The sequence below is a fragment of the Malurus melanocephalus genome, unplaced genomic scaffold (assembly GCF_030028575.1).
Source record: "Malurus melanocephalus ecotype Western Australia unplaced genomic scaffold, MMel_1.1 scaffold_301, whole genome shotgun sequence".
Taxonomy (NCBI): Eukaryota; Metazoa; Chordata; class Aves; order Passeriformes; family Maluridae; genus Malurus; species Malurus melanocephalus.
Window position 1 is genome coordinate 585,631 of NW_026623533.1, and position 22,696 is coordinate 608,326.

The 22,696-nt window shown below is 35.8% G+C and overlaps 1 protein-coding gene across 1 annotated transcript in view; it reads right to left on the reverse strand.

Annotated features, from left to right (window-relative positions):
- PPFIA2 (PTPRF interacting protein alpha 2) overlaps window positions 1–22,696 on the reverse strand; it is a 105,034-nt gene that overhangs the window by 41,704 nt on the left and 40,634 nt on the right. The window contains exons 5-13 of the mRNA XM_057377135.1: window positions 20,497–20,718; window positions 19,301–19,447; window positions 17,384–17,518; window positions 8,430–8,513; window positions 7,955–8,086; window positions 7,006–7,068; window positions 5,044–5,135; window positions 3,383–3,518; window positions 2,681–2,901 (exon numbers count right to left, since the gene is read on the reverse strand). Of these exons, the coding sequence (XP_057233118.1) occupies window positions 2,681–2,901; window positions 3,383–3,518; window positions 5,044–5,135; window positions 7,006–7,068; window positions 7,955–8,086; window positions 8,430–8,513; window positions 17,384–17,518; window positions 19,301–19,447; window positions 20,497–20,718 (1,232 nt within the window). The remainder of the gene's footprint in view (window positions 1–2,680; window positions 2,902–3,382; window positions 3,519–5,043; window positions 5,136–7,005; window positions 7,069–7,954; window positions 8,087–8,429; window positions 8,514–17,383; window positions 17,519–19,300; window positions 19,448–20,496; window positions 20,719–22,696) is intronic.

Below are 22,696 nucleotides of genomic sequence, written 5' to 3' on the forward strand. Positions count from 1 at the left end.
TTTGTCTCTTCATATCCCCAAAGCAAAACTAATAACCATTTCCTCTCAAATGAGATTTGAAAGTAAGAGAAAACAAAGCTGAATACCATAAATAACTAAAAAATAATCTTTCCAATGTTATTTTCCTAATCACCAGAGTTATAAAATTACTTTTCTTAACTCCTCCATCCTCAAAACCTCTTTAAGGAATGTGTCCAACAGCAAGATTTGATGTATATATATGACATTTCAGGAATACAGGTTCCTCTGCAAAGGGCCTAGAATAGGGCAGGGAAGTTAATAACCTGATTTACCATCAATAACTAATTCCAAGCTTATTTGACTTCATATGATTATCTTTTGCTAAAGCACAAAGTTAAGAGTCAAATGAAATTGGGCCTTTGAGAAGGGAATTGCTAAAATAATTCATATTAACAAAACAAGAGAACACACAAAACAAATTGTCTGTTTTACCCCTACAATTTGATGAAAAGATGATAGCTGTTTCTAAAACACTGTGTTTTAAAGTCAATTTCATGAAAATAGCTTTCTTCCTGGAATGCAATATAAGCTTCTTAAGCATTTATCACTTCAACAGAATGCTTCCATTAGGTTCTTTAGTTTTGTTTTTCAATTGTGATGGCTCTTAGAATCGAAAAATGTCTTTAAAATAAAATATTTGTTTATAAGCCCTTGGCCTATAAACCTCTCTTTTTGCAAAGAGGAAGAAAAAATATGAGGGACCAATGTTAAATGAGAGAATACAAATTTTGGGGAGGCTGAAACTGTGAACCAGACTTTTCTGAGTCAAATGAAGCAAGAACAATAAATAAAACCATAATACATTGAAAACGGAAACCTAAAAACTCCTTTTCTGTGATAAATCTTCTTCCCTAACATCCACTTCAGAACTTGTACAGAACATCTACAGTTCTTTTTGAAATAATGCAGGGCAGAAAGTTAATGGCCAATAATATTTTGAAAGGGAATTATAATAATATGCTTATTTTAGTAATCTAAATCCTGAATCATCTTGTATAATAAAACAAATCTAAGCCAAAATACATTTTTTATCTCTTTTGATATGTCAACAAATTTGATAAAACCTTATCGTGTTTGTCAATTAAAAAAATAAAACAGAAAAACATGAAATGCAGGAGAGTTTATAGGACTATCCTTTTAGAATGATTTGTCCGAAAAAAAAAATTACATACCTGATCCTTTAATAATGGCTTTGATAATAAAAGCCTATACTTCAGTATAAGAGTGCAGCTGAGGAAATAAACTACTCTCAGTAGACTTCCAGTAAAAATGGCTGTAAAAAAAGTGTACCCTTGCTTCCCTTTTGAGGTAAAACTTTACCTAACATCTGAGTCAAGATGCTAAGCTAGGTAAAACAGTGATCTGTTTCAGGGTGGCACAAATAATATCCCACTATGTCATCTGCAAGTAAAATTCCTTGTGAAAATGGTTTACAGTAATACTTGTTAAACTGACGAAAGACTAATATTTTTTTAAAACAAATAAATCTTGCATCTACCACTTCCTGAACTGACCACAGTGCTGACTTCTTTGTAATAACAAAAAATTGATAAGGTTCTCTCTTTTATGTACCCTGTTTTAAGGAGATTTACCTTCCCAACACCAAAATATGTCTTTGAGTCTGTATCTTGACAGGTGCAAGAAAAGGTTTGAGAAAACTGGAGTGTAATCCTATCTGAACAAACACATTATGGGATAGCAAGAAGTGCAAAGCTCTAGATTTAAAATGAAACATTTCCCCTGAACAGAAAAATTACTCAAATTCAATGTATTCCAACAGAGTTCTCCCTTTACAGTTACTTGATTAGAGAAAGACTGATTTGGCAAAAGATTAATCAGTCTTGTTTTGATTACATTACTAACCATGGTATTTCTTTTTATAGCACTACCAGAAAGCCCTAAAACATTTACCAATACTTCCTTCATCTCCTTCTAGGAAAAAAAATCACTAATGATAGGATGTTTTTCATACACCAAGCTTTTTTTAAAGTTGCCCTTACTAAAAACCACATAAGAATGCTTTAAGCCTAAAGTATGGTTTCATTTATAAAAATCACTTAATTAAAACACATCATTTGATTCCCTACCACTCCATTAAATTTGCATAGATGTTACTAAGATATATCCTATTCATTACCTATTTCCAAGCACTATAATCCAAGTTGGGAGCATGAAAAATTGTTTTCTGTATCTAGAGAGAAAGTCAAAACCACATCTTAGAAAACATGGCTTATACTAGATTTAACATGGGGATAATTACCAGAAGAAAGCATGAAGAGCACTGAAATAAAATATTTCTGACTGGAGGTTGTTACTGAGTAATAAGTGGAGTCGTGTATAACGGTAAAAAAGACCTCGAAAAGAGGACTGCGAACACCAATCTGAAATCTGCCATGTGTAAGTCTCCTCTAACTTCTCTTCAACTGGCCATCACCTCTTCATTTGGGACACTTTTTGAAAGAAATTACTATGGTTGGGAAAGAAAGACTTGGTTGATACCTACACACAATCAATACTCTCCTCTAGAAAGCAGACACATTATCAATCCTCCAAATGAACAAGTTTTTTCCTAACTTATGAATGGTACCTGAACACAAGCACTAAAGGAAGCTTGAAGCTGCAATCGTTAAGTGCATCCCAGCTGGTTCAGGCTACACACCTGATTTCTTTATTGATTGCATCTAGCTGCTCCTGAAGCATCATGGCCAGGGTCTGGGCATCAGAATGGCCACTTGGTGACAGCAGGTCCATAGAGCTGAAAAGTGTTTCTCTATCATCATCATCAATGTCAGACATCTCAGTGTCACTTTCAAATGGATGGCTGCTCAGAACACCGATCTGCTGCGTCCTGTTCCACTCATGATCACCGAGTGATTTTACCTGAGCAAGAATGAGGATATGCGTAGCTTATGTAAGGGAAAACTGCAAAGTCAAGCTTCAAAAATAATGGGAAAGGAAAGCAGCTAACATTTAAAAATGCCTATTTGATTATTAACTCTCCATTAATGCTCGCAATATTACTGCAAATAGCATAAAGTATTTTCACATAATTGCAAATTAGGTATACAAATACTATCAGGAAAATTTATAGAAAAAGACAGTCGGGAAAGACAAATAATCAAGTATGTTTGTCCTTTGACGTCTGAACTCCAACTTTTTCTGCTTTCATTTTAATACAGCAGTACTCTTTGTCTGAGCATGTATAGAAAAAACCCTGCTCTCTGGCTTGAGTTTTCTGGTTTGGTGGTATTTTTTTTCCTGTTGTTTCTTTTCTTGGAAGAAAACCGCAAAAATTGTAAGCTTAACAGCCTCAAATACATTCTCTTATCAGGGAATATAGATGAAGACATTGGGGATTAACCTTTGGTTCATCTCTGCGTACTCCCATCCGGCCTCTTCTAGGTCGCCTTAACACTTTAGTTGACCGATAGTCGGACTGGCTGTCAACCAGTGAGCCCACCGAGTACCTCAGCTCTGTTGATGTGTCCAGGTGAGGTCTATAAACACAATTACATAAGTGGACTGAGAGAGTAATAGGAATAACAACAACAAATCAGTGACCTTCAGTGTAGGGATAGATTTCTTTTTTTATGTATCACATAATAAATCAGAAAACCACATCCCAAAATGTAATTCAAAAGTGAAAATTTGAAATTGTTGTATGAGAAAATTAAGGGAGAAACCAAATAATAAAATAGTTGGTATTTGTAAATGAAAGCTGTGCATAGAAAACTTATCATCCAGAACTGTATCAAGAAAAAGCACATTTCAGGATAATTAGAACTGGCAGCTGAATGTACTACCCTGTATAATCATAAATATGCCTGAGGTTATTCTAAGCGTGCTACATGTTCATGAGTGAGCATATCAATTATGCTTTCCTGCTGCAAGTATGTGCTCTACATTATGAAAGTATTAGTGAGCTGACATGTGATATTTAACATTGGTTAGAAATTACTAGTCTTTATTTGATGATACCTTTCTGAGTTTTAACCCTCAATTTTTCCTATAACGCTGGTAAGTCTTGAGATATTGTGGTGAGGCATATATAGGATAACTTCCACACATCTTATTTTGTTTACAAACAGTGGTCCCTGACCTCTTTGTCCTTAGTCAGACAGCAGCAGCAAAAGTTCATTGCATGGTGCAATAAAAGCATCCTAACCATGGCTGTGGAGCCACCTCAGAAGAGCAACGGCTCCATGCACCATTCAAGATTTCAACTACTGAAGTCGAGACCTGAAAAATTTATTTTCTTAACACATCAGCAATCTCCAAATAAAAATATGTGAATGCCGTGATTACAGTAAAAAACTGGAATATAACAAAAAATTGCTATGGTCTAGTGACAGTTTTTCTCTTCTGTGTACAGTAATTGTCTCAACTGAATTTTGTTCTGATAACATTTGGCAGTTGTGCAGTAAGTGGGCAGGAGAAAAGAAACAGTCCAGGTTACAGTCTCTAGCCAAAGATGGTGATCTGCTGACCTCCCTCATTATTTGCATGAAAGCACAAACTCCAGCCAATGCAGAATTAAATACAGGCTGAGAACAAGATCTGTTTAATGCTCAGAGCTTGCTATGACTGAGAGAGCTGGGAGCTTCATGAGGTGAGGTTACAAAGGGAAAGTATATTGCTTAGTGGAACCCACTGAATTCCCAAGATACTTAGACAGCTTATCAAGTTTAAACAGCCCTTTGACAAAGGCCAATCAGCTCCTGTTTACAGAGCACAAGCTAATGAGACTCATCTATACAGCAAGAAAATCTGCTGTTCACCAAGCATGGCTGCTCCAAAACCAAATCTGCTGTTTGTTGCAGCAGTTTCACTGATACAGTGCCCTGTATACATATGAAAAAGTGAAAAGCAACAATAATAATCACTGCACAGACTTTGCATTTTAAAAAAATACATGACTACATTTATGTGTGGTTTGAACACATCCCTGCCGTAAATGCTTGCCACTTACATTTATGTTCTGTCTCAACTTAAAGTGAGGAAACTTTCATCACAGAGTATTACCTTGACAAGGTGGGTTCAATTAAAGAACCAGCCCTTAGTTTCATTTGATCCAACTCAGATCTCAGTTTCTCAATTTCCTCAGCAAGTCTTTCCTGGAAATAAAGAGGTAAGATATATGTGATTCAAAATACATTTACTTTATGAGATATTGTTCTCATAAAGCTAAACAAACAAGCAAAAATATACTGAATGTAACACTGTCTATAATAAGAAAAGGAAGCTCATTTAATAAGATGTATGCATCAAGAGGAAGTGGCACGACAAGTCTGTCCTTGAAACTTTATTTTTTTTTCCTATTATAAAGCCAGGCACAGCTCATCGTGTGACACACCATTTTCCCTTTAGAGACCAAGGTTAACGACTGGACTCAGTGATCTCCCAGATCACCTTTTCCAACTTACATGACTATATGATAGTATGAGATGGCACACTGGCCTTTTTATTTACTGACAGAGACACAGGCTCAGAGGTAACTGCATTTTAGATGACTTGAAATGCAGCTGTATGTCTTGCTGTTGATAAGCTGATGGAACTCTAGTATGAGGGGCTGTTGGTGAAAAATGACAGTTTGCCACAAATACTGGATTATTGGAACAAATTAAAAAACCCTCACTATTTACAGCTACCACTAGAGAAAAATGCACTGTTCCCAAATCCTACAAATAATTGTTATCTACTAATAAAGTAGACTACTGTTATCTACTAATAAAGTCTCTAATTTAGTAGATAGATAAAATCAAAGAATTTTAAAACAAATGAGCAAACATGGGATAGAGATATAAWGCTGCTCTTCCTAGAGTTTAAAATGTTCTGTATTACAAAATCCTAGGAAGGATAAGGATCTGAACTTAAGGAATATCAGTTTCAGTGAGTATTATCACTGATTATTATATAATTACTGAAATAGTATTATAATAGTTTTAAAATATTTCTTCATCAAACAGAGTTACTGAGATATCTGATACTCTATTTGTAACATTTTCCAGTTACTTAGAGATTATTAGTGTCTGGTGTTATGTCCATCATCAAAGAGGAACAAATAATCCCTTCAAAGAGGGACACTTAGAAGCTCTGGGGTCAGAACATGTAGTGACAGGACAAGAGATAATGGCACTAAACTGAAGGTTGGTAAATTTTAGGTATCAGGGAGAAATTATTTATGGTGAGGGTGGTGAGGCACTGGAACAGGTTGTCCTTTTGTGTAAATTAATCTGACTGCCTTTCACCAGGTTAACTAAATGTAGATGAAAATAAAAAAAAAATTCCAGATCAAGATCTCAAAGTTTTGATTTTGGATAGCATATGATATATTTATGCTAGTATGGAACGGAGCTATATTTTAAAGATTCTATACAAATGCTTTTAAATGGATTTAATATGTTACAAAAACACTTCTGCAAATGCAAATACATTTGTCTATCCTCCTGTGCTCAAGGCAGGAATAAATTCAAAACAAAATCCTGGTATCTGGGATTGGAACAAATATTTATAATCAATTTGACTGATTCACTAAACAGCATTCGGGGTTAATTTGCAAGGAATGAAGAAAGGTCACTTTCAGCTACATTTAACATAATGCCAGTGCACCTGTTAAAAAGAATTGCATGCAATAAAGAAATTACATTCTTCACTATGAAAGTGCAACCAGTTATGCATACATCTCTGTTAAACAAGACTTTTTCAGAATTAAAACTGATAGAACAAAAACTCCAGAGCCAGTGAAATTAATATGAATTTTGGTATTAACTTCCTGAGGCTAGGATATCAACCATGAACTTAGCTCAGAACAACTGTCAGAGACATTTTGAGGCTATTTATGGCATCTGGGTGATTAAAAGAATTCTCATGTGTGTCAGGAAGATCTTTCATGATAGTTGGATTATTAATATTTATTATTAACATGTTTCTAAATAATTATATATCTTTTGGTAAAACCAGATAAAATCACATTTTTTACAGTACCTTATCATGTAAGGACTCTTCCAGATTTTTCCTGAAACTTTCAGATTCTTGGATCAAAACATTCTAGAAATAAAAAGAGAAGAAAAAAGAGCAAGAAATAAGTTAGAGATATGTTAATACATCACTATAAAAATGTACAAGTTTAAAAAGTTTATGTATGTTGGACTTCAAAATTAAAGTTCTTTATTACTTCAATTGGATTATATATTAAATTTTAAATGCTGGAAAGAATTCAATTTCCTGGATCAGCAAAAACTTTGCACCTTGGTTCAACTGAGCAACCGCCTCATTCTTACAACCAATTCTCCCAACTCCTTCTGGCAAGCCTGTTTCTTGATCCCTACCACATTCTGTTTCAATGACATAAACCAGAAATACATTATCTGAGAAGTTCTGAAATACCCTTCAGAAAAACACTGGAAGATTCCACTCAGATCAGACTGAAAGGGAGTAAGTGGAAGAGGGAGGCAAATACAAAAGTCAGCGGCTTTGAATTTTGTAGGACCTCACTGTCTCACATCATGGAAAGCTTGTAAATAACATTCCCTCTCTAAGGCTCCTTCTCCTTTGGTGACAGCATTTTATTTTTCCCAGAGGAAGTGAGGTGAAATCAGCAGATTAAAACACAGAAATGACAGCATGTCTAAAACTGGTCACTCCTCAGTTCGCATCCACTTTCTCTCACTGCCTCACCCACCCTGTCACGCACTGGTCCTTTACAAGCTCTTCATCAGGCTCTTGTCTGATAAAATGTGACTCAAAATATTCAGCATATTTGCAGCACTTCTGGAAAGACACTCTTGAATTAAGAGTTGAATGTATAAGCTGGACCACATTTGGGTTAATATTTGGTAATACAAAATCAGCATGATGCCTCCATCCTGATAAAAGTAGAACATTCAGGGAAAACTTCATTAAGCAAAATTTTATACTGCTCTTTATACTGTACCTTTTCTTCAAGTGCTGCCATTCTCTCTTTTAAGTGTAGTTGCAGACGCTCATTGGATTCTGTCAAAAGTCTGTCTACAGTATCAGATAATCTTTTGTTGTGCTCCTCATTCATTTTTTCTCTTTGCCTTGCCTTTAACGCAGAATAAAAGAGACAGATCTTACCCACTACAGACTTGTATCATAAAAAAATAAAAATAAAAATACAGTAACTGTAACCAYCTAAAAGAATTCCACTTGAAATGTAATTACAGTTACTGATTAATACATATTCATTTTTGTAACAGCAGAATGTTTTCAACTCTGCAACTAGATGTTAACTAGTATATTTAGATGGTTAAGTAAAGTAGGGAGGTGCTGCAATCACTGCTACAAATAAAACATTTACAATTAGGTAGGTTTGGGTGGTGGAGTACATAATGTAGCATTATACCGGCAAATGAAAAGTGCACAGAAGGCGTCTGTAATACACATACTCTTTGAAGTTCCTGATTCTTCTCTTCAAGTTGAGCTTCTAAGTGTCTCATACGTTCCTCAATGTTTCCATGCCTTTCTTCTGCCTGTGAAAAAATAAAAGAAAGACTCTTTCTGTAATTGAAGTGGCTTTGGAAATTTATTTTTCAATAGAGTTTAAACAAAACATAAAGCAAGCTACTACTAACTGCAAACTTAGTTTTCCAAAAAGAAACTTTAATTAAACAGGCAGCTGAACAGCATTGCTTGAAATGTGTCAGCTACAAAGGCCTGTTACATCCAAGCATCAGCAAAACATTGGAGTTATTTATGAGCAATGAAATCAGCCAAATGTAACATGCAGACTGTGCATGGTTTGAACACAAACCTGCCATCGTAAAATTGTAAGCTCCTGAAGCACTGAACTGCACGATGGTTGATTATCAATTAAAAAAAAAAAAAGTTAAAGAAAATGAAAACAAATCAGATGAATTCTATTTAGCAATAGAAAGTAAAGTCCAGTAGGACTACCTTCCTACGTATGGAGATCATTTCTTGTAGTTTAGCTTCCATAACATATTGATAATCATCAGATGAGGTAGAAGAGGTTGGATCAGACTAACAAGTCAAGGAAAAGGAGAGGGACAAAATTGAAAAATCAGAACTAAAGACACTGACACTGAACAGAATGTTTAAAAGAAAAGTGTGACTGAAAATTTAATAGTTTTAACTGACAGATTTTTACATGGAATAAACTACACTGATACTTGGTGAATAAGATGCAGTTGATGTGAAGAAACTGAAAATAATGGAATGCTAAATAAGCTACCAACCTACACATGGAAGTTCAAGGTTAGTGATGGCTGGCTGATGACATATTACTACAGAGTGGATTGAAAGCAATACTGTCTAATCTAATGTCATTTCTCTCTGTTTTTGTTTTTGTTTTTTTTTTTCTTCAAATTTTGGCAAACTGAAGACCAGAACCAGACTGTCAGAGGCCAACATCAGAAATTCCTGTATAATTCTTCTACCATTCTCTAGGAATGATTACAATGCATCAATAATAAGTAATGGATCAGTCAGTTACACCACTATGCAATGTCATGGTACATTCCCTAATTTTTAGAAAACAGAAAGAATATCAAAAGAGACAAGGCTCAAACTTTTCTATGCCATTTTAGAATACACTACATAAGGACTTCCATCCAAATAAACAATATAGTTTCATCCATTTGAAAAGATCCACCCTGGTGGATCTCTTTGGAAGATCAAGGTCATTAGATAAAAGAAGAACCTATAAATAAAAATTCATTATTAATAATAAGAAGTTATTATTGAGTATAGAAATGGTAATCCAACCAAAGATTCATTACTATTTCTGACAGAAGCTGACCTTAATTAGGTCATTTGTGGCCAAATATGAATATTCATGCTACTGTCATATCAAACAAGTCTATATTATTATTCAAAAATTTAAAAAGCCCTTTAAAAAAAGGGAAATGCTATACTGGTTTTGTTGCTATGGAAAAAGGAATGTGCATAAGGCGTATGGAGAGTGCTACTGATGACTGAGTCATGAGCTCGCGCTTGTCAAATGCTATTTCACTCTGTCAGATTTACCCCCTCCCAAAAAGAGATATGAACTCCATCTTTAGATGAGCAAACTTTACTATGCACAAGAAATACTAATTTTGCAGCTGCATTTTTGTGAGTCTATTTTTCATGCGTTTCTCTACTAATGACTTATCACATTAATTAAGAATAGATGTCAAAGTAATGTCAGATGTTCATAATAACTTAATAAAAAAATTACTCATAACTTAAACTCAGAAGTATTATCAGGACCAAAAGATCATACAGAAAACAAGCCTGTGATCTAGACATTTATGAATATAAACTGCAGCTTTTGATATGAAGACAGCCATATGAGAAAATTCTGCTTTGTCTAAATACAAGAACAACACTTAAGTTTGAAGATCGCTATAGCCTTTTCACAGTATACCCACAAAACTCAGATTCTTGCAAAATTTTAGGAAAAGTCATTGTAATTGAACTCATTTAGTAAGTGCAGTTCCTGTTTCTGATCATGAAGCGGGCATATTGTGATATATTTGAACTTATTTATTAGCTGAAACTATTTTGTCTATTTATTACAACTTGGAGCAGCAACAGTACTTCTATGATCTTCTTTAATGTATCTCTCAGTTTTATGTATTAGTCAGTTTTAGCACACAAGTACTAATGCACTGCTTCCTCTCCCAACCAGGTAAATATAAAAATAGGAATGAAAAAATGAAGCTCCTATGACTGCAGAACAGACACCTTTCCACAGAGTGACCAACTTTTATACTGCYCTGTAGAAAATAGAATTTTCCCCTTTTTGAGTCCTGGCTCCAGTATTGATTCAAGGTCTTCCCTTAATGCATCAAAGGTCATGAGATGACATGAAATCATTAAAGTTCTGATAAGACTTAAGTATTTCTATCTTTTTTGAAGCCATTTTCACAGAGGGAGACATAGAATCCACTGGGGGCATCTTCCTACAAAATTAAACTTCTTAGAAGCTTCATTAGCTGACTACAAAGCTTAAAAGCAAGTAACTTATATTTCACTGCTTCCATACACTTAATTGCAGCTTAATGCAAAATATGAAGATAACCAAAGTAAAACCTCTAGATTCAAAGGGATCTCATTCAAGTGTTCTGAAATTTGGTGCTGTCAGTCATAACGTGTCCTTGAAAAGACAGTCTTGTCTAGTTAGCTGTATAATTTACTTTTTTTTAAACTAAAATATAATTTTTTCAGTGCGAACCATGGAATACTTTATCCCTCTAGCAGATATTTTCAATACAGAAAATAATTGCAGTATTAGGTCTAACAATCATGGGAAAAAGAGAAGAAATTAAATTATTGTCAGAACTATGTATGCTTTCCAAATTCTTATATAGATATATAGACAACACTCTTGAAAGAACATGATGTTTTCTTAAGGTTCTTATAGCTGTTATTTCATAAACTCCTGCTGCTTTAATAATTCAATGGGTATATGTTTAAGCTATGTATAAATCTTCTAGACCTGTAGTTTTTAGTTATTTTGAATACTGAAACCTTCATATATAAATCCTAGATAAAAAAAATCTTCCTGAATGTATCTTAAGAGTACCTGTACTTCTCATTTCAGCATAAAAGTAAACATCTACCTTTACATTTCTTTGGTAGAACGGAGAAACTTGAAAATGAATTAAAATTAAATATGCCTTAATATCAAAACAAATGTCATTATTCTAAACACTGCAAATGTATTAGTGTATTTTATGTTTCTTTTATGTATCATTTGTTCTGAAAGTGTTGTTCTGTATTACTCTAAAAGGATCAAGTTATTTTATAGCCAAGATATTCAATAATTGGGCTCAAGTCTGCTTGTCTGGCAGGCAGCAAGCACAGGTGCACAGACTTGATACCTGCTCTGGGCTTTAATACTGACTAGGGATTCTAACCACTGGTCATGACATTCCAAATGCAGGAGCAGTCTCCTGCAGCAGGGATGTGCATCAAAAGGGCAGACAGAACCACACTTCTGTCTTGTCACTTCTGCCTTGCAGAAACCCATCTGGAGGCAAAGAGCTCCAGTAACCAGTTTCCTAGCTGGAACGTACTCCCAAAAATGAGGGTTTCAACACCTGTCATTGCGCTTTACACAGAGGAAGGCCCCCAACCTAGGTCTCAGAGGCCACTCCAAACAAAAACCCTCTAGCAACTCAGCTGTTAGCTAAGTGATTTGCAAATGTTTCCTTAAGGACTTCCCCAGGTCATGCTCCTAGGATTGGCATACCTGTGGTTGTTTCATGTTTTCGTTGTTCATATGTCTTAAGACTCAGATTATCACTGGAAAAAGTTCTTTGAGAGACTTGTCAGACTACCATAAAAATATTGAATGTGTCCATCTCAGCCTTGTAGTTTAAAGCACAAGGCAGAGGCTGAGACAGCAGTGCTGGTCATGTTTCTATAGCAGAATTTTAGTCATACAGGAGACAGAACAGATGACTGTGGACTCTGAGGTTCCTAAAGAAAAGCTGAATTAATTCTAACTTGTTTTACCAAGAGTTAATTGAGTTAAAAGCTGCARAGTAGAGCTCTTGACTACTTGCTTAGCAGACCTTACCCAACATTCTTTCTTCAACATAAGGCTTGTTTCCTCTCACTCTGTACAGGAGGATTAATAAGACACATTGTGTGGTATTCATCAACTAGTATATAAAGCATTTAGCCAGAACATTCAGTTGTAAATAACTGAACATGCATCTTAACCTGGATTAAAAATCTATGGACAAAAACCAGTGATATCTGACCCCTATGAGAAACCAGCCTGAGTCTCAATGTTCACTTTGCAATCTACATGCCATGAAATAGCCAGCACACGTTAGTAACAGACAGGAAAACTGCACTGAAGGAATACGAAAGCAGCTTGTATGCTCTCTAACCCTGTTAAAACTCTGCTGCTGTTCCTGCTGCTAATGCGCCCACAAAAAAGATGCTGCTTTCACATAATATACTACTGATGGCACTGCACATTTTCTAGGTCTTTGCATCTTAGTTGAAGAAAAAAAAAGAAATCCAATTTCACATGTGGAAACCACCTGTATAATACAGGTGCCAGATTTTTTCCCTTGTGCTGAGCTGCAGGAACAAATCTATGCTTTTCTAATGGTACAAGCAATTTCCCCAATTTTGAAACCTTGACTTTTAAACATCTGCACTCTCCAGATTTTCTACTGGCATTTTATGATACACATTCTTTAGTCTGTCCTTAGAATAAGGGAGTTCTTCCCAAAGGAAGAATGCATTATTGAACTGATCTATGAAGTTGAAGTTAAAAATAGGTGATCATGGTGAGAATTTCAACAGCTCACAAGTTATGAGCTACTTGCTCACTTGCTCACATCTAACCTGTCACCAGTGTGACCAAATTAATTGGCTTAGGCATCCCCTTTTTCTAGACTCTAACCTTTCAGTCACTAGACCTTCACACATTCTTTCCTCTCCTTCATTTCCACTCCTTCTGCACCTCCTAGGTTTAGTAAACAACTCGTCCCACTTAGCTTTGTCAAATTTTCTTCCTTCATTTCTTCCTACTATTTAGGGCAAAATCTCCTGAGAAAAGGGAAGCACAATAAGAGAGGTGTTTTGAGAAGACAGGACTGTGTTATAAAGGTGAAATTTTCTTTGGCTTCCTGCCCTTCGAAGATTTTTCTTTTTAAGCCTGTAAGAGGATTTATCAACTTCCTGCTCCAGCTAACACATCATCTTGTCTCTTTCCCTTGTTCTTGTATTAACCACATCCACTCCTTGCAGGGGACCTTCTTTTCCCCTCTTTGCATCCCTTTGTCCTTTTCCTTGTTTTGCAACTTCTTCCTTGCTTAAAGCAAACCACATCCCCACACTGAAAGAAAACAAGCTTATGTCCCACTTGCCACCAACTCTCAAGTCATTTTTTATCACCTTTAAAATTAACCGAAGGTGTTACTATGCTAAATGTGGTTTATTATGATAAGGTTTCCTCTTCTCCATCCAAGTGCTTCTCTAATGCAGCTGAAAAGCATGGTTGGTATTTCTGGTGACCTGCACAGAGGATTGATGGAGTAAAATGCTGACTGCTGTCTTGTGATCAAAGAAGTGACTCGGTACCTCTGCTACACAAGCTCTCAGGAGGTGAAGGACTGGCAGGAGTGAGTGAATGGAAGTAGGTGGATGCTGGCTGGCTCTACTGGACCCCTCCTTGAACACATGCAAGGAGAAACTGTGTTTGACAGACTAACCATCTGAAGATTCAGGATGCTCCAATGTCTGTCCCTTCTGAGGAAAACAAACATTTTGTGGGATAAAGAAAGGTTAATACAGGAGGGAGGTTCTTTCTACTAGGAACTGTCTCTTCCAGGGCGGCCAAACAGACCAATACTGTGAGAGTGAGTAGAARGTGGCTCAATGAGTCATGGGAGTCTAAATCTTGGGATACATGCTGAGAGCTGTGCTATTTGTCATGACCAGACAGATATCGGTGTGATGGCTAGGCAGGACAGCACAGTATATGGGATCATGGTGYTCCAGGTTAGTTTGCCACAGGCTGACTAACCCTCCAGTTGCTCACCAATGGGCAGAACATGGTGAAAACAAAGCCAAAGAAAAGATCAGATGATTTAGGTAAATTTATGGGTACTTATCCAAGTTCACTGTATAGTCCAATTTATTGGAAGTTCACTCCTTATGAACTAGTTTGGGCATAGAAAAGTAGCAGAAAGACATTTCACCAGCTTATATACATAAAAATAGAAAAAACAACTGATTTTAAAAACTGACACATAGAAGGATCATAACCAATATCCTTCCTTTGGAGAATCATAACCCACATTTATTATTAGCAAAAATGTAAAAAATTTAATGCAGAACTGCCACATGCATCTTTTAAATCTATGGGGGGGGGGGGGGGGGAGAGGAAATTATCACAGCCAAATCCAGAACATATTTGTTCTCCTTTATCTCCACATGTAAGTAATTTCTCTTATATTTTACCTACATTAAAGCAGATAACCCATATTACTTTCTTTTAAAATACACGAAAAGCATGGCAGGCTTAACTCACCTCCTCCATATGATTGCAAACCCAATTAATGTCAGAGTAGCCACTTTCATTGGGATAGTACTAAAGGAAGGAGAATCAATTTTGACTATTTTTTAGCACAGAAACAGTAGCTGATTTGGAGGCTCATCTTTTACTTAGTGTACATAGGCACTGCAGTGATCCCACAGCTCAGGTAGGTTTTGGGTATTCTGCAGCCAGATAATTTGAGTCCTACAGACAGGATGTATGTTGGCATAAAGCCCAACCAAGGTAAAATTTATTAGGCATTATTCAGTCCCTTAGATAGGCCTTGCAGCTCTCAGTGAATAGCTGAGCACAGGTAAGAGCACACCAGCCAGCTAACTTAAAACTGCTTAAGTAAACTGCAGTGATTACAGTGCTGTCCTTGGCTTAGAGACACATTTATGTGATCCATGAAAAGGAATGGACTTTAAAATTCAGAGCTGCCAAACCACTTTTAATAAGCCTCAGCACTTTAATAAGCTCTACAGTTTGCAAAGACATTGTATACAAGAGATATAAGCTACAAGCTTGTTTAGCCTATTGGCCAAATTATGACATTTTCTTTATGTCATATATTCCAAGGCAGCACAATTTTACGTGAAATACATGTCTTCAGTTTTTCATGTAATCACTGAGAAATGAACAGAACCAGCATTATAACCTAACGTACTTCTCAGAGTTTCCTGCTTGGCAAAAACTTTGATCAAATATATCAAAGTGAAATGGGGTGGCGCATCAGCTCTGCTCTCAGCTCTCTAACCACATCCCATGAAATAATGCAAGAAGACAAACGGAGATGTATATTGCAGATTTATGATCACAATAACAACAGTATCTCATGGAAGTCCTTGAGTGTTGTTCTGCATGGTTGAAATGGGATTTTTTTTCTTACAATATTTGTCATTAATAAATGTTCAAGGAAAAATGCAGTTGCAAGAAAAGACATGCTTGAGACTGCCAAATACTTACTGGTGGCTAATTGCTGGAGAACTTATTCAGGAAAATTCCTCTTAAAATAGAAAACAGTATTTTTAAGCTACTGAGGGCATTAGAATATATGATTATATGCTGAATCAGAAACAATTGGGAAAAAAAAGTTAAAATGCCAAGGGATTGCTCTTAGGTGCACCTGAGTTTTATTAAAATCCAATGAAATTTATTCAGTATTTCATGTAGGTCTTTTTGCTGATTCTTCTTGCCTTCCTCCCCCCATGACACCTCCACCAATTTTCAGTCTTTCTTTCAGATTCCCACCCATTCACACAAACCTAAGTGACAGTACAAACCCTTGATTACTGAATAAGGATCTTGCCTTAATTAAAAAAAAAAGAAAACCCATACAAATTTTCCCCAAAGCCTTCCTTTCTTTGTCTTTACTTCTTAACTGAATTACTTAAAAATCAGACTTATTAATGAGCTGCTCAGCATTTAAGGCTTCACTAAAACTGAAAGAACTGAAAAACATCCATCAAATTCAAAAACAGCTCAACACATAAATAGTAAGAAGCATTCCTTGGCAATAGAGAAAGGAAAGCTTAGAAAAATCAGAATTCTATATAATACAGTCTCTTAAATGCATTTTTCTTCATCTGATTTTAAGAGATGAAGAATAAGCCTCATTATATGTCTTTATGAAGCTGATAATACTTGACCCATAATATTAACTACATGCACACCTGAAAGCATTAGAGGCTAAATATAAAAAACACGCGACTAAAATTTATCTTCTTATTCTTCTGCAAGATAGAAGCCGTGTCATAAATTTATCAGAAAAAATCAGTTTGAAATCCACTCAGGGGTTCACATTTTTCTTTGCAGATATATGATACAAAGAATCATTCAGAGCAAACCTTGTAAACATGAACTGCAAGGTGCCTTCATTTGTGTTGCACAAATGATCCCACCTGCCACCAGGATTTGATTTTATAGCACTTATTGCAATAAAACTAGGTATTGCTCATACACATAGTATATGAAAACATCCAGAAGAACTAAGTACCTGTAGGAAAGGGACTTCACTCACCATCAACCCTTAAATTAGAAACTCTTACACAGTAAAATGAATCCTCCTAGAGTAAGTAATACTCAAATGTATTGGAAATACATGACTCCTTTGTAAATATCGCCTGGGCTAACTTACAGATAACTCTTCCTGTCACCAGAATTCTAAGAGCTACAAACACAGCACTGATCTCATTCTTGAGCACATACTTATCAGGAAACATTTTCTTCTTCCAAGCGGACTTGATGCTACCTTTGTCTTGTCCTTGAGGTGAGGAATCAGGTTGCAACCCCAACCAAAGGGACCGCTGAAGTGAGCCTATTTCTCAGTACCTTAGTCAAAGCTGCAATTCTCTGAGCCAGTTCAGCCTCCACTTCAGGTAAGGTTTCGGCTTTCCTCATCGTCTGCTGCAGCTTCTGCTCTGCCAGCTCCAGACGCTCTTGTAGCTGTCTGTTTTTGTCTTCCAACTGAAGGCCAAAGAAACACAAACAAGTATAAAAAATAAAAATCAATATTAGGCATTTCTCTTCCCATTCCAAGGTATCAGATTCTAAGGCATCAGTGAAACAATGGCAAAACTCACTAACAGGCAAAATACCCCACAACATGGGAGAGGTTGCTGGAGAGGTATTAACTCAAGCATGGAACAATGTAGGCTGCCAGTCTTACTACTTATTTGAGGCTCAAGGATCTCACAAAGGTGAATAAATAGGAGTTATAAAATCACATGAATTAAGATGAAAAAGCTCCACTGATCGATGTGGTATTTATCTGAGCAAAATAATAGTGCTTATGCCAGTAAAATAACAATTTTCTGAATGGAAATATAGGGGGTTTTTACATAAAAGTTTACATATGAGCTAAAATGGGAAATAAGTACAATTCTGAAAGGATGGAATTCCCTGAATAAATTGCCAAACATAATTTTATGAGTGAATGCAGTCCTATATCATGAAAAGCTAAAACTGACATTTCATTCATTACAATTAAATCTCATTTTCCAGAGGTGAAATTGATTATTCTGTGATTACTAGTAAAGAGAAACAGGAGGGCTTTTTATAACTGCAGCATTTTCTGGCCTACTGAGATGCACCACACAATTAAGATTTTTCAATGGTTTCTGCTTTCTTGTTCAATCCAGTTAAAGACAAAATTAAAAAGGAGTATGATTGTAGATTCTTCTCTTATACTTCAAAAAACATGTAAAGCTGGGCTTTGCACATCTCAATGCTGCAAATCAACTTGAAATCTGACCATATAGTTGTTTTGATTCCTGCTTTGAGTAGGCAAAACTCCGCAGCACAGCATGACTTACATTGGCAGCAATAAGAACTCAGATGCAAGTACCTTGCTTTTCCATCATTGGGTGGTTTTTTTCCCTGACAATTGAAGATGCCTCTTAAATTAGTCTAAGGAAGCTGGCAAAAGCTGGAGAGTTTGAGTTCTTATGGTTTAATTTCCCTGAAGAGGTAGTCAAATACAAATATACACAAACATACAGAGGGATCTGTGCATGTGTGCGCAAATATATCAGCACTTATAGAAGCAGAGATTATCATACCACACAGCCTAATTTCCCATATTGAACTTTGAATAGCTTAAAGCTGGGAAAAAAATGAGTCAGTTAGTAAGGCTGGGTTTGAATTATGCATTATGAATAATACTAATTTCATGTCTGCTTTCAGCTTATATCACATTTTTCAAATTACAAACCAGTTTACATTCCAGATTTGGAATCACCATGGAAACAAAGTACCAGGAGGGAAAACTGCACAGTCATGTTGTAAGATTTCTTAAAACATATTCACAGTTCATTTAGCTTGATAAAATTGTATGTGTATTCTACTAAGAAGACGTAAAATCATTAGAATATATTGTATGCAAATTTTGATCTTTCCTGCAGAAAGGAATTTTTTTAACCCAGACTATTTTTTTTAAATAAAATTCCAAAGTCGTTACTTAAGAAGCAAAGATATTCCACTACTTAGGAATTAAGACTGGGCACTTATGCAAGACTCTATCAAAAAATACACTTATTCTCTGACATTGAATGGACACATTGAAATTACTGTTCACAGGTGTAGTGGCTGATATGAAACTTAGAGACCCTGAACGATTTAGGATTTTTTAGATTAACTGATCTGTTGATTAAAACTGAACAGATGAAACCAATGAAAACATTTTACAGTAAATTGACATTATTTTTCATTGTGTAAGAAGAAAACAACAGACTAGTGCAGGCACAGCACCTGACGCAGGATGGCTTCCTTGTTTGCCAGTTCATTTTCTAGCTTATCGTTCATGTCRTGTATGGAGGTGGATTCTCTCTGAGCACTGAGGTAGCGCTTCTCCAGCGTAGTTATTCTTTCTTCCATATCTTCCTTTTGTGCCATTGCCTGATGTGACAGAAAAACCCCCATCAGGAACCATGCAATTAAAACATAATGCACGTCTTACTGATTACATTTTATAACATGATGTTGGCCCATGGATCCAGCCTATCCAGATCTCTGTGCAGAGCCTTCCCACCTTCCAGCAGATACACGCTCCAGACTAACTTGGTGTCATCTGTGAACTTATTGAGGGTGCCTTTGATCCCCTCATCCAGATCATCAATAAAGACATTGAACAGGACTGGCCTCGGTAATGAGCCCTGGGGAACACCTCAGGGATTGGTCACCAACTGGATGTGTCACCGTTCACAGCCCCATTCTGGGCCCAGCAGTTTTTCACCCAGCAAAGGGTGCACCTGTCCAAGCCACCAGCAGCTGGTTTCTCCTGAAGAATGTGGCAGATGGTGTCAAAGGCTTTACTAAAGTTCATGTAGATAACATCCACAGCCTTCCCCTCATCCACTGAATGGGTTAATTTGTCATAGAAGGAGATCAGGTTGGTCAAGCAGGACCTGCCTTTCACACACCCATGCTGGCTGGACCTGAGCCCCTGCTTGTCCAGCCCCTGGTTATCCAGACATCCAAAACTGTTAAGGAACATTTCTTCCAGAATACTAGAAATAACAGATGAAATATATGCATACAAATGCACATACAGACACATACATACATAAATCCATATGAAATAACTATATTGTAGGAAGCAGTCTAACAGAAAGATAACTAATACATGCTAAAATAGATTCTAGAAGCCAACGATGCACACATATTGAGAACATCTGCCTAAGACACAATATGCTGGAGAACACTAAGAAACACCACAAGTTTAAGAGGAGGAAAGAGATGGAAAAATTAATTATACCTTCATTTATTGAGAGAAAGGAATAAATTTCTAGTACTATTTCTTCATTTAAATTTTCTGTCTCCTATGTTTAAGGGCTTTCATCAGTGGCAACTTTTGCTGCCCATATATATTGGCCTCTATCAGTTTGTAGTGGATAACACAGGAACAACAATCAAGAAATACAAGGTGAGTGTGGTGAATTTCTTACCTCTCTAATGTCTCTCTGATATTTAGTGTTCATTTCCTCTGTTTTAATGAGCTCCTTTCTTGTGGTCTCTGCTTCCTGCTCTACCTCTCCCACCCGGGAAGATAGTGCAGCCAAACGCTCCTTCATTTGTGCCATTTCATAGTTTTGCTTTTCCAGTAGTTCCTGAAGTTCAACAACTTGACTGGCTTCATCATTGGAGTCTATTGAGCCATTTGATAGGCGCTGTTAATGGAGAAATAACATCGATTAATTATCTTTTAATGTGGGCTCTACCTAAAGAATTTCTAAAGCAAAAATTATTTTAAAAATTACCAAAGTAACTAGGAAGGAAAGACACATTTCCATGGTAGAAAAGACAAGTATAGTTACAAAAAAATAGCAAAAAATTAATTCATATCAATGTATTCCAGAATGTAGCGACTTCCAGAATGTAGTGACACAGAGAGATGTAAACAGTTGCATTAAGAGCAGAACACTATACATAAAGAGACTTAGTCTGGCGTTATGGCTACTTTAGTACAGATTACAACAATACTTGTAAAAAATATCAAATTGATTTCATTGGAGTTAGCTAAACTTACACAGCATTTTAACTTACTGTAATTTTCAAAATATGCCATGCTGAAGACAGGAAACAACATCAATAAATCACAAACTCACTGTACCAGAAAATGCTTTCAGTCTAGGCAACATACTGGTTTGATTTATATTAGAAGAAAGTTCTGATGAAGTAATTTATGTGCTGCTGAAAGCCTCGGTATGAATGTAATTATAAGGAGAAAAAAAAAACACACACTGTATTCAGAATATGATCTCAGCAATATGATTTATATTGCAAATAAATGATTTCAGGATAGAAACGTATTCATTAGCAGAACTTGCTGGTATGGCGCACCTGACCTCCCATTAACTTTCTTGATCATGTACAATTTTATTGGTTAAATTTATATTATGAAGCAAGCATAGGAACCAAGAATTTTGCTGTTACTATACTTTTAAGCATCATACAGAAATATTGGTCCTAAAAGGTGCCTATTGTCCTTCAGGTGATAATGTGCATAGCAATGTATATGTCCCACTGTTCACATTGAATAAGATTACTCCAAAAACTCATGACATCAAATAACTCAGTTCCAAAATTGTATTCTTTACACTAGCTAAATATATTTTAGGTATTTTATGGTAGCTGCTGAACTACTTTCACAACATCATGGTAAAATGACCATAGCAAATTAAAACCTTATTTACACTTAGTTTGATGTTTGGAAAGTGTTCAATCAGTCTGCTTGAATCAAAATGCCATTAATATGCAGCAGTCACAAACACAACAGTACTCAGGATAATTTAAAGGTTTGATCTATGACAATTATAATCTGTTCTACATTTTTAATCTCGTACAGCAAATTTAGCAGTTTTCACGGATTAGCAAATTTTATCTTGCATGGAATTTGCCCTACAACTCTGTAAAGAGCAGTCCAGGAATGCTGCAAGGTTATAATAAGCCAAATACAAAATATCAAATGCAATAAATGGCATGTGTTCTTGTACCTTGTGTGACATACACCCTGGTAACTATGAAAATGCAACCTTGTGATATCTAGGAGTATGGTCACTGCAAGAGAAGTATTCTCTTTACATTAATGAAACTTTCTTCCTCAAGATATGAATAACTAAACTACATATAAATTAACTCTGAAACAATTTCTTCTACTGATGTACTTAGCATCTGAGATTTCTGGAAAGACAAGTAATACTGCAGTTAGAACTTGTCTCTCACCACTAAACCAATGTTGTGATTGACAATTAGGCATGCATGCATGCATGTATTAGCTTCCCTCACAATTCTTTGATTAACTCTTTTGACAAAGTGCTTTAATTTTAATCATCATTCACTTTTGCTCTAATTTTTTCCTGTATTCATATATAGAGCTAGTTGGTATTTACAATTTCCAACTTATTAAAGCTTTCAACATTTTAATTTTCCTTAGTAAGATCAGGATCAAAAACAAAAGATTTCTTTAAAGATACAAAGCAAATTTTTAAAACTCAGTATAGAATCTGGCATTTTAGAATTTTGAAGCATACTTTAAATGTTTACCTAGGGATTTGAACTGATATTCGGTCACTTTACACCTTGCCATTATTTTATGATACATCCATTATGTGGGTACACGACATACAGGTAGAAATTCATTAAGTA